At 34.3% G+C, this 12860-nt stretch overlaps 1 protein-coding gene across 8 annotated transcripts in view; it reads right to left on the bottom strand.

The window, feature by feature from the left end:
* The window catches only part of RALGPS2 (Ral GEF with PH domain and SH3 binding motif 2), a 139282-nt gene that overhangs the window by 66863 nt on the left and 59559 nt on the right, over positions 1-12860 (bottom strand). For all 8 annotated transcript variants that reach the window (XR_011468727.1, XR_011468730.1, XR_011468729.1 and 5 more), the window contains exons 7-8: positions 10701-10793; positions 8513-8639 (exon numbers count right to left, since the gene is read on the bottom strand). Coding sequence is in view for 3 of the 8 variants with exons in the window: in XM_070397179.1 (XP_070253280.1) it covers positions 8513-8639; positions 10701-10793 (220 nt within the window). In the remaining 5 variants the exon portion in view is untranslated. The remainder of the gene's footprint in view (positions 1-8512; positions 8640-10700; positions 10794-12860) is intronic.

Below are 12860 nucleotides of genomic sequence, written 5' to 3'. Positions count from 1 at the left end.
TTAGTGTGGAAATTAAATGATGTAATACATGTGGCAAAACATTTAGAATAATGCCTGACACAGTATGGACTCAGTGGACTGTAGCTATCAGGTTACCACTCATCTACGTACTTTCTGTAATACTTATTATGGTGCCTTGCATAGAGTAAGTGAGCAATACATGTGTTAAGAGAAATAATATCCAAGTTTTCAGGCACAAAATTACACTGGCCTATGATTTTCATTATAACCTAAAAGAGCTCTGTCAGCTATTATGGCAGATAGGAAAAAGAGTGAACCATAAAAAAATAAAAATAAAAATTAAGGCAAGAATAGCCATAGTAGGAATTTCAGCCTAATGGGGATCTTTTGTTGTTGTTTTTTAAATTCTCATCCAAGGGTATGTTTTTCATTGACTCTAGAGAGAAAAAAAGGGAGAGGAATAGAGACAGAGAAACATCGACTGGTTGCCTTCTGTAAGCACAATGACTTGGGGATTGAACCTGCAACCCAGGTAACATGCCTTTGATGGGGAATCGAACTCATGAACCTTCCATCCACGGCTGATGCTCTAACCACTGAGATATACAGGCAGGGGCCTAATGAAGATCTAATGAGAGAGTCGACAGATTGCCTATGTGGTAGGAAAGGCCTAGTAGCTAGCTACTTCGCAGGTTACCTGGAATAAAAACGTGGTTGCCTTACCATCAATAAGATTGAGCTATAACTTTGGAACTGGCTTACCAAAAGACTCTTTATGTCAGTTACTCTTAATAAATGAAATGGAGCTTATCCTAGAAAGGATTTAGACTCTGCCATTCTCAGTGAGAGGCCATCAATGCCTAGGAAACTTGGCATCTGTGAAGTCGACTTTTAAAACTTGAGATTTTGGATAATGCCAATATTGGACACCACCTTGAAATTTAGTTAATATCTATAAATAAACATATCCTTAAGTTTCAAGCCTGGTAGAGTATAAAGACCAAATTTTTAGTCTAATGTTCATTTGAGAGTTATCATATGAGAATACTAATTCTTCTAGCATTATTGTTCTTAGGTCTCCTCCTGGTAATAATATAAAAAGCCTGTAAAAACTTCTGCAATCATGAAAATGTTTTAAATTATTTGTAAATGTAATGTAATACTATTTTTATATACTTAATAGTAAGTTAAAGATTATTACTCCCTAACAAGTTTTTAGTCTTTTATTTTAGGGTCTATGAAAGATAACCAAGAAAGAAAGGATTGCTTCCACTTAAATGCTATAATCCCACCCTCTAACCTCCAAAAAAGCCATCTAAAAATAAGCTCACTTTTCAATTTTATCAGTGGGGTTAACAGTTATTATGTTGTAGTTCTATAGATAATTATAAGGAAGATTAAAGAATGAACTAAAAGTTTCAATCTACATACAGCTGCCAAAATATTGATATAATTTCATATTGTTTTTCTTGAACTATAAATGAATTACTTAAAATGCTTATCTTTATAAGTTAATTTAACCTCCCTTGTCTAAGTTTCTCCACTTGTAAAATATGAATAATATCACTTACCTTATAAATTGTTAAGAGTTAATTTATGTAAGTACACAGCATCAGGCATATAGTAGTAAGTACTGAATAAATGTTAATTATTAAGACTTTTATTATTTCCCGATTGGTGTGTCTCAGTGGTTGAGAATCAATCTATGAACCAGGAGGTCACGGTTCGATTTCCAGTCAGGGCACATGCCGGTGTTGTGGGCTCAATCCTCAGAAGGGAGTGTGTAGGAGGCAGCCGATCAATGATTCTCTCTCAATATTGATGTTTCTACCTCTCTCTCCCTCTCCTTTACTCTATGAAATCAATAAAGATACTTTAAAGAAAGAATTTTTATTATTCATCTCCAATTTTTTGCTTAAAAAAATTACAAATTATTGAAACATAAATAGTTGGAAGCACCACTGGCAAAGCTGCTGGAACTTGGGAATCACATTATATTTATGAGTGAAATGCAGTACTGTATAGTTGTTATGCATTATTTTTTTTTTTTTAAAGAGATAGGTTCTTAAAGAAAAATATGAACACGGGAAAGAAATTAATGCAACTCCACCTCCAGCCTTTTTATATCATAAGCTAATGAGTGATCTAAAATAAACTTCAGAAATTATGTATACCATTAAAGAATGTTAGAGGAATTTTAAATATATAAAAAGAATAAGAGATCAACCAAAGGACTTGTATGCATGCATATAAGCCTAACCAATGGACACAGACAATAGGGGGGTGAGGACATGAGTGGGGGCCTGGGGGGGCAATAGGGGGATAAGGACACATGTAATACTTAATTAATAAAGAAATTAAAAAGAGAAAGAAAACTGGCAAGAAAACAAAACAAAACAAAAAGAATAAGGGTAAAAAAGGATATAAATGAGGTAATGGAAAATGGGGATGTAATTCTGGCCAAAGAAAAAGCTAGGCTAGCTGCCATTTGGTCAGAGCTCATTCTCAGGATTCAAAAGAAAATGCCTGAACATGCTTGATTGCTGTTCTAGAATACAATATATAATCTACTGAGAAGAATAAGGTAAAGCAATCCATGGTGTACATTACCTACAAACCAAACCAAAGACAAGGAAAACGGAATAACACTCTTTAAATACTGAATGCCAGTGACATTTTTTAACCATTAGGCATTTTTGAGATCAGTTCAGAGCCTTTTATACTTTCCACCAAGTACGATTCTACCACAGAGGAAGGAAAAAAAAACACACCTCAATACCCATGGAGCTGCAGAAAGCTTTGGACTTTGTTAAAATTATCTGCATAAAAATGTGAATGCAAAGCTATTATTTTTGAAAATATTTGTACATTGGTTAATAGAAGTTTCTAAAACTAATGTAAACTAAAGAACCATATTTTACTGGGAGATCAAGATAGAAAGAACTTACTGAAAAATAAAAGGATCAGATAAAACCTGAAGTTCCTTTTAAGTTTAGGCATGCTTTAAACATTCCATTGGCTAAGATGAGGACACCTCAAACAAGGCCTGGCAATGACATGTATGTACTACTTCCATGAAACAGGAGATAGGAGAGAAGATTCACAAGGCTGTAATAGCAACCTGAGCCATAGTATTAAAGAGCTGTGATGTTCCATAAAGGCAGGGATAAAGCCCATTTCATTCACTGCTATGTATCTAGCACCAAGCCTACTGCTAAGCAAATACTGGTTAGTCAGCTGGCGTAACAAAAGAAAACTGGAGTGGGTAGGAGTTAATGTACACAAAAATGCCACACAAATAAAATTGTAGGACCAATGGGAAGAACCAGAAAAGAACCATTTAATCAATTAATACAACCAACAAATATTACTAAGTGCCTATTTTTGTTCTAGATGCCAAAGACAAAGCCTTGAACCAAGACAAAGAAAGGCTTACAGCCCTGCTGGTTTGGCTCAGTGGACAGAGCATTGGCCTGCGAACTGAAGAGTCCCAGGTTTGATTCCAGTCAAGAGCATGTACCTCGGTTGCAGGCTCCTCCCTGGCTTGGGCCTGTGCAGGAGGAAACCAATTGATGTGTTTCTCTCACATCGATATTTCTATCTTTCCCTCTCTCTAAAAATCAATGGAAAAATATCTTCGGGTGAGGATTAAAAAAGAAAAAAGAAGAAGGGCTTACACATGGCTGAGGGGGATAGAGATTAATGCAAACATCATGATGAAAATAAAATGATGCTTTTCAGAGAACAGGGGATGGAGAGGGCACTGTATTACAGAGGGCTATTCTAAAAACAGCTTTTCTCTCCTCAAAAAAATAAAAGGGGGAGCTATTATGAAAATCTAACACATTAAATAAAAAACTAAGTACATGTGGGAGGGGGAGCTCTCCCTACAAGAGCAAGGAGTCATACCTAGATACACCAAAACAAGGTATCTGTGTCCCACAGAAGGGCAGAAGCTTAACAAGAACTGGGCTTCTACTTAATAGAAAGCAATATATAGAACTGCAACAATTTACTTATCGCCAGAGTTTTAGAAATACAGGGTGGGGCAAAAGTAGGTTTATAGTTGTGAGTACGTAAAACTTAAATTTTATTATTGTATTATTATTTATTTATTATTGTATGATTTTCCATACAAACAACGTAAACCAACTTTTGACCCACCCTGTATGCTTTCTTTTCCAGAAAACATAAGCCAGTTGAGCTACTGCATCTTCCCAAAATTACGTAAAATAGAAATGAGGCTAGAAAATGCACATGAAAGATATCAGGTTTCATACAACTAAATTATTTTTGCACAATGTTCTGCTTTTCTTCCTCTCCAGCAAAGTAAAACTTCCTATGCCAAATTCTTCCATAAACCGCTTAAGATTGTTCTTCAATGACAAGAACAAATGAATGCTGTTAATGATTTTCAGATTTTAAGCAATAATTCTCATATAAAACAATTTTTTCCTTGAGATTTGCCAAACTATTCCTCTCCAAAAAAAAAAAAAAAATGTATCCTTGCTCTAAGAATTATTTACTGTATTGTCTGTCCAGGCTAATTTTTACTTTGAATGAGAACCAACAGAAGAGACAACTTTTCAAGGGATGATGAATTGAAAGCCAAAAAAACATTTTCTACTTTGTAGAATTGAATCCACACTGAATTATGGATAAATCTGGCAGTATCAAAGTAAAGAGTTTGTCAGCATATAAAACTCCACCTCCTTTTTTAAGTTTCACAAAGAATGATCGGTTTTGATAATGATTTTTAGGGGCAAATACCATCTGTTTAGATCACATCTCTCATGTTAAGAAACATGCCATGAGTCTTTACCTTCTCACTAGGCACTACAGATTCCTCTGGTTGATACATCTTTGCAAATGAACCTTTGCAGACATGAGGAATAAAGGGTAGCATTATGCAAATTCAGTATGCTTGAAGAGGGACAGTTAAACAGAAACTACCAATTTCCATAATGAATGTTATCTTTCAAATGTCTTCAGAGTAAATTCTGTCCTATCAATCATACAACATCTTGTAAATGTTGACATTTTTGGCAATTGTTTCTTATGAGGGGTAAAGGATTCTAAAATCAAGACAAGTTAAATTAAAAAATCATGACCCTAATTCATTTTAAATTAGATCAAAATATGAACAAAGTAAATATTACCAGGATATAAACTATTGTTTAATCTTCATTCTTCAGAACACTCAGATCAAGAATGGAAAAAAGAACCAGCTGTCTATGATGTAAATAAATCAGGTAGTCACGGCTGTATAAGTTGAAAATGCTTCACATTTCCTTAAGAAAAGCATGTGTGTTCTGACAGATGAAATACATTTAATTTCAAGATCTGCTTTATAATACAAAATCACTATATTAAAAAGATTTTCATGCTGGAAATAAGCTAAACTGAGTCACAATAATTTATCTGACAAATGTTTCATTTTCCTTTCACAAGTCTACCAAATATTTATGCCAAATGTTGCGCAATTACATCACAGCCTCAGATGCTTCACAAACTAATAAAGGGATGAATAATATATGAAGACTTCCAATATATAAAATTATATAGATATTAAAATGTATATCCTCTAAGTACTTTGCCATTTCCCCCCTTTTGATTTCAAATTTTGGATAACCCTCAGAAAGATGCATCTCATTTCAACAGAGAATATGAGAAGTAGATGAAGAGCAGAAATTCAGTAAAACCCCCAGGTTTCTAGTGTGGGGGAGCAGTGTAAACAATGCCACACCATGATCACTGGTACATGCGGCTGGGAGATAAGATGGGGATCCGGTTTGGAGGAAGGGGAAAGATGATGATTTTATTTCTGGACATGCTGACTTAGAGTTACTACAGGTATCTCATGCAATCAGTATCTGAATACCTAAGATACTATCAGGCCTCAGGAATTACATAGGCAGCTAGACATAAAAGTCTAGTCTAGATCTGAGAGTCATCAGGTGATATGTGGAAAAATATGAATGAGACCACTCCAAATGAGTGTAGAGAATAAGAAAAAATGTAGACTGAGACACCTCTAGAAGAATAGATTTAAGACAAAGGCAGAGAAAGAGGAGCCATTAAAACAAAAGCCAGAATATAGAAGGTAAACCAAGAGACAGGTGCTACGAGTAGAGAATTTCAAGAAGCAGAAATAACTAGTATCAACCTCACAAATTTAACATGAGGCTCGAGAAATACTTATTAAATACTTCAACTTGGAAGTCAGTGGTGACCTTATTGGGAAAATTTCTATGAGTGAAGAGGGATACATGCTGAGCAAAAGAAAGCAGCAAGGAGAAAGGAGGAATAGGGTGACTTTTTTACTGGCTTAGGCATGAAGGAGAAATTACATGGTGACAGTGAAAGGGAAGATTCTGGGCCAGGAGAACATACAAGACTAAAGAAAACCAGAGAGAAGAAAGTCAATGGACACCAAACTAAAGATACAGGAAAGATAATGGTTTTAATGTTTTCTCCAAATTAACTTCTGCACCTCAATATTTGCCTCCTTTGCTTTAACCCACAGAAATAATTACGGTGTTTGTTTCAGGGATCAGCGTTTGGAGAAAGCAGGTATATTCTTTAATGGAAAACCTTTCCAGATTCCACTAAACTCCAACCATGCTTCTCTCTCTGAATGTGCATCAAAAGTACATGTATATGCACACACAGAGACAACTTCAAATCCTGCCTGAAGTCTCCATTGTGGAAGATATAAAACAAGGCCCTGAACTAGCCGTGAGAGCACCAGAATTATTATTTTGCCATTTTCTCTTTTTCAATAGAAAATAATACTGATTTCCATTTCTAAAAGATACAAATTATGGAATTTGAGAAAAACATTTCAATGATAAAAAAACAATCACAGAAGCAGCAAATTTTAGAACAAGAGCTCCGCAGGTATAATTGGAAAGATGCTAGATCAAACCTTCAGATTGAGGGTTTGTAGTAACTAGGTTTTAGTCTATGAGTCAGGTCATCCACCTTCTGGACCTTTGTGTTCTAAAATGTAAAGAAGAGATCACTGTGGTCCCATCTGGCCTTAAAAAGACCATGATTCTGGTCCCGTGTGTATTTCTAGGGAAAGAGAGCAGGGCTCCAAGAAGACAGTTCAATGACGTGAAAAGTTAGTGTGGTGGTGCCATTTTAGAACTGAGGGTTGTCAATTGTCAGTTAAATGCTCTTTATGCTACAAAAAGTTTTTATAAAGTTTGAAGACGTTGATGATATTTTTTAAATGCTCTATTCTTCTTCTCCCCCAAATTACATTTTCAAGACTGGCATAGCCAAGGCTACAGTGAAAAGTGGACACGTGCAGAATGTCTCTCCTAATATCCAGCTTAGAGGCTCTCTGGTACAGTCATGCTCACGATGGCCCTGAGTCATTTATCAAAGAAACAGGACACACTGTTCTGGTATGTAGTGCCATTATCTACGCTGTGTTTAGGGGTATCTGCCTTCGACATAGGGTGCACAACATTCCCGATCTCACTGGAATCCTAGGAGGTCCCTTAGTTCTCTGACAAACTAAGCCTGATGCTCTATAGTGGCTGAATGAGTATCACTGCCTCTGGCTCTATTTTGTCTTCCATGTCACAGTAAGTAAAGGCATCAAAGATGACATTGCAGCACCTCCTGAACACATAACAGGCTTTTCGATTTACTTTCAAAAACAGCTATCAAAAAATCGGTATGAGTAGTTACATAAAAGACAGAGTGGAGATGGGAGAAAAAGGGATATTAGCAAGAAAGAAATGTTTATCATTTCATTACTCTCTATATAGGATCAAACCAACTTAATTTATGCTAGACATATATTCTATAGAGCATTTTCTATATTTAAATTTACATACACATTTTTTAAAGGACAGTCTGAAACTTTTTATTTAAACATCTAAAAAACATTATTCATATTTTGTTGAAAATAATCTTATGCTATTGTTTAAATAATTCTTGGAATTTATAAATACTGTAAAATATACAGTAAAGAGGTAAATCTTTAGTCAAGTGATATATCAAATACAGATTTATTTTGTCTTAGCACTAAAGCTAAATTCCCCCAGCCAAACAATTCATTTCATCCAGAAAAACAGTAACACCAACATTACTGAGACTACTTTTCAAAATACACCCTAAAATATCTGCCAACTGTATAAAACATGAACTTATGATATTAAAAGTAAATTCAATAAATCTCTTAGTCAATTTCTTTAGTTAATGCTAAATACTGTTACAGCATTAAAGTTCATTGCAAACTACTGTTTTATTCTTTAAAAGCATGACAAAATAGCTAAAATGTATTCTTTTACCATATGCGTCTATTTTTAACAGAAAATGATAGTCTATGAAAAATCTTTAGGGCAAAGGCTAATTTAATATAAAAATACATTGCAGGTAATAACACATTCCTTTAGTCAATCGTTTCAGCCTAATAATCCCAGTAATTTCTTTAAAGGTTACAAATACTTTTAAACTATCTTGAATTTTATATAATTACTGATTAAGCAGAGCAACAACCAGGCATAATGAACACTCGGTGATGTCAACTCACCTAAATAGGGAATGCAGGGTGTCATCTTTAAGCTACTTATATAGTCTCTGAGTCTTTTGTAGTTATCTTCTTTACTCATTACATATTCTAATTTTTCAAAGGTAGTTTTGTCTTTTCGACTTAGTAACTAAAAAACAAACAGAAAAGCCTAAGTTATTTCCAAATCCCATTTTATTATAGCAAGTTGTGTTGTATTTACTGTAAATTTGAATTTAATTTCAAAGTTATACATTATTTAATTATATTTTGGTAATACATAAGTAACAAAATCAGACATGTACATGAAATCATTAAGTTAGTAAATTATAATACATTATTTCCCATCTTTGCTATTTTAAATGGTTAAGCAATTTTTGTTGACAAGTTTTTCTTGACAAATTTAACTATGGCCACAATATTTGTAAACTGGTTTACATTTTTGGATTTTTTACATTTTTTCTTTTATCCCTTTGACCACTGGCTGTATCCACACAGTTGAATAATCAACTGAAACTGTTTTAAGAGGCTTGAGGGTAGATTTGTTGTGTGTGCCCTTTGAAAAATATAAAGATAATCAAGGAGAATAAAAGAAAAGCAAGGTCAGTCGCCCAAATAATATCTACACTGCCCTGAATATCAGCAAATAGCATCTCCAATATCTAACTCGATGCCACCTCTCTGGACTCATCTCCCACCATCAACCACTCCCTAGCTTACTCCACTGTCAACACTGACCACCCTGCTATTCTTCGAACATTATTGGGGCCTTTGTACTGACTACTACCTCTGCTTGCAATTCTCTTCTCCCAGATATCCACATGAATGGCTCTCTCAATTCCTCCAGGTCTCTCCCCAACTCTCACTTATCAGAGACTCTCTTACAACATATTATATGAAATACTTCCTTCCCCTTCTGTCCCATTTACTCTGCTTTATTTTTCTTCAGAGCGTTCATCACTATTTATGATACATCATTTATTTATTTACAGTTTATCTTTTCCCAGTAGACTGTTAGCTATATAAGAATGGGGCTGTCTATATCACTTACTGTTTTATGTCAAGCAAATTACACAGTGCCTGGCACAGTATGGAATATTTTAAAATTTAATATAAACACCAAAAATTTTATTTAGATTAATAATGGAGCTGTTATTGAATTTAAAAAAATCTTTTCCATGCAAATACATGAAGGAGACAAAAAAATATCTTCAAGGAAAATGAAAATTAACTTGAGGAAAATGTAGCTCATTTCTAAACCACAATATAAATCAGAGTATAATTCTTTTCCCTAAAACTTCAAAGATGGAATTCATAACTGCATATTTGTAATCATTTCCATTCCTCCATGAAATTCAAATTAAGAAAAGAGAATAAGGACATCATTATTGAAAAATAAATTTTAAAGTAGGAAAACCCTTCACCCAGGTGTTTCTAAAATATAAAGAGGAGTGTAAGTTCTTCCACACTAATGTTTTTCCAATATAGAAATCTACCCTGGTTTTCACGAGAAACATCTGTCTGCAGACACTATGAAAAGTGAAAGTGACACTAGGCTAACCCCTTTAACATTGAAGAACAGTATTAAATATGAACACACTTAATTAAATGTAAAGTTTTACTTACATAAATCTAAACAAAAAATACCTAGAAAGCTTGAGGTCAGTATCATGTCACTCAAAGACGAAATATACAAATTTACAGATGTAAAAATTCACATCCTGACCTTGTCAAGGTAATAAAACCAAATATGATTAACATATCAGAATGTGCAGCAACACTGCATAACAGCATGCTAACTCTCAGGCTTTCCATTATTCCTAAGAAAACCCCCAAAGTTGACTGAAAATTAATGGAAACTAAGTATATTTTTTGAAACTTAAAATTTAGATTTTCCTTAAAAGTTTCCAAAAGCATGGTTTTTACATGATCAAATGTATTTACACTTCCCATCAGTAAACATGAAAGGCAGTATTGTCTAGATGCTTGAAGACAAGCACCAAGTTATAATTTATCCCAAAATTATCACATTAGCCTCCTGAAACACTTGAGACATAAAAATGAAGGTTTCAAAGAACAGAGGACAAAGTAATTTAAAAATCCTTATCTATTATCATAATATTGACCTCACTAAGCACTACAAAAGAAACAAATACATCTTTACTTCCAATAGGAAGTCTAACCTTTCATTAACTTAAGAAGGATCACTCACCGCCCATGTTTTCGTCAACCTGAAAATGGGGGCGCTCTGTAAGCCAGAAACCACTGCCATGAGTGCATGGAGGTTATTCAGCTCATACAGTTTCTGAAGATTTAAGAAAAAGAGAAGAGGTGACAAATAAAGAACATTAATACAAAAAAAAAAAATCTTTAGATGAACAACAAGTAAAATCTAGGCATTGGTAGTGTCCATACTTAGCACCCTCATTGCTAAGATCTATCTTTAGAACACCCCTATTTTACCCCTAAGTTGCTTTTGGCCCTCAATAGAAATTCTGTGTTCTAACCTGGCATTGCCCCCAAGCTCTGGGAACCAATCTACTTCTACTTGGGTAATATAATAACAAAAACAAAGATATGGCTGATATCAAGTTTACCTGGTATGATCATGCACCCTGGTATCCAGAAAGCAGTCTCCTTCCTTACACTAAAATATTACTAAGCCTCTGTCCTAAGATTCGAGTTTCAAGAAAAGGATCCTGATTTGGTTTCCTACTCAATATCCCCATTAATCAGGGTTAGAGCTCAAACCTGCTTCCGACAGTCCTCCTCACTTTCCTGCTTCCTCCTGCCTGAATCCCCAGATCCAGGGTTCCTTGTTCATGCTTGGACATCCACCTGCTTCCCAGGACCAGACCTTGCTTTTATAGTCTCCTTGCAGATAACTTGTACCTAACAATAGGTTCCATCGGTTTGCCAAGACATCTACTCGACACTTTGTGATTATTCCCAGACTTCTTCATACTATGAGATGCTGACATCCAAAGAGCCCTATATAAAAATCAGTCATTTAAAATGGTTCTACGCCCTATCAAGCGACTCCAAGACAAAAAGCCTGTTCTGAACATTAGAACAAAGAGAAGAGAAGGGTTCTGTTTCTCTAGAGAACTCAACCTAGTATGGCACCTTAACTCGGGTCTCAAAGAGTTCCCATAAGGTTTCAAGAAATATAAACACAAGTGAAAAAAAGGAAAATGAAAAAACACAAGGAAATAGGAACTCAGAAATGGAGAACAACATCAGGTATGTTGTTCTCAAATAAAATGAAGATTAAATGTGAAGGCCCTATCCAGAATGCAACATAAAAGCCAATGAGTTTTAAAAATTCTTAAAATAAGTTAAGGGACATGAAAGGTACAGCAAAAAGGCCAACATTTATCTCACTTTTTAGGAGATACTAAAAAAAATAATGGGGTAGAAACAATATTTGTGACGTAATGGCAGATTATTTTCCCAAATTACTAAAAGACAGTCATTCCTAAGGCCAGGAACTCAAGGAATCCTAAACAGAGTAAATACATTAAAAACAACAACAACCTGTAAGTCTGAAATAGCATTTTTTCAAAAACAAGTGTGATAAAAAGATGCTGTCAGACAAAATAAAATAAAGAGAGCTTTAAGAAAGAAGGATCTTTAAGAATGCTGCTGGAATGATTATTCATGGAAAATTATGAACTGGAATGTATAATTCATTCATATTATATATTAAATATACTCCACATAGATGAAATACTCAAGCTATGAAACTTTTGAAGGCTAATTAAAAACCCATTTTTTTAAAAAAAAAATTCTCAGAGCTTTCTTAAATGAAATATCCTTAAAGAAGACAATAAAATTAAGTAAAGATGAATACGTTTTATTACTTAGCTAAAAACATCTATGTCAAAGATAACATGAAAAGAGTAATGATAAGACAAGCCACAAATAGGAAGATGTATGCAAAGTATATAATAGAAAACTAGAAATTAGTTACATATTAAAAAACACTCCTATAAAAAGAAAAGACCAACACCATAATAGAATATTATTCAAAGATCTTGAATAGACATTTCAGGAAAAAAAAACAACAACCCTAAATGGCCAAAATATAAAAAATGTTCATTCTCATCAGATTCAATGAAAGGTTACTGGTCTGTCATTTCTTTGAAGATAGACTTTTCTCTATGCATTCCTAGGGTTTCACCTTCACATAAGCACCAAGAGACCCACACAAGAATGCTTTATAGCAGCAGTGTTTGTAACAGCAATAATCTAAAAACTACCCAATCTAAAACATACTGAACAATTTGTGGTATATGCAAACAACAGAATACAACAGAGATATACCCAAAACCATCCAGTAACACTGCTGAGTGAAAAAACACATACCAAG

This window comes from Myotis yumanensis, unplaced genomic scaffold (assembly GCF_028538775.1).
Source record: "Myotis yumanensis isolate MYYU_CA2020_CCGP unplaced genomic scaffold, mMyoYum1.0.hap1 SCAF_17, whole genome shotgun sequence".
NCBI classification, from domain to species: domain Eukaryota; kingdom Metazoa; phylum Chordata; class Mammalia; order Chiroptera; family Vespertilionidae; genus Myotis; species Myotis yumanensis.
The sequence above is the reverse complement of the archived record's forward strand: the minus strand, read 5'-3'. Positions and strand labels throughout refer to the sequence as shown.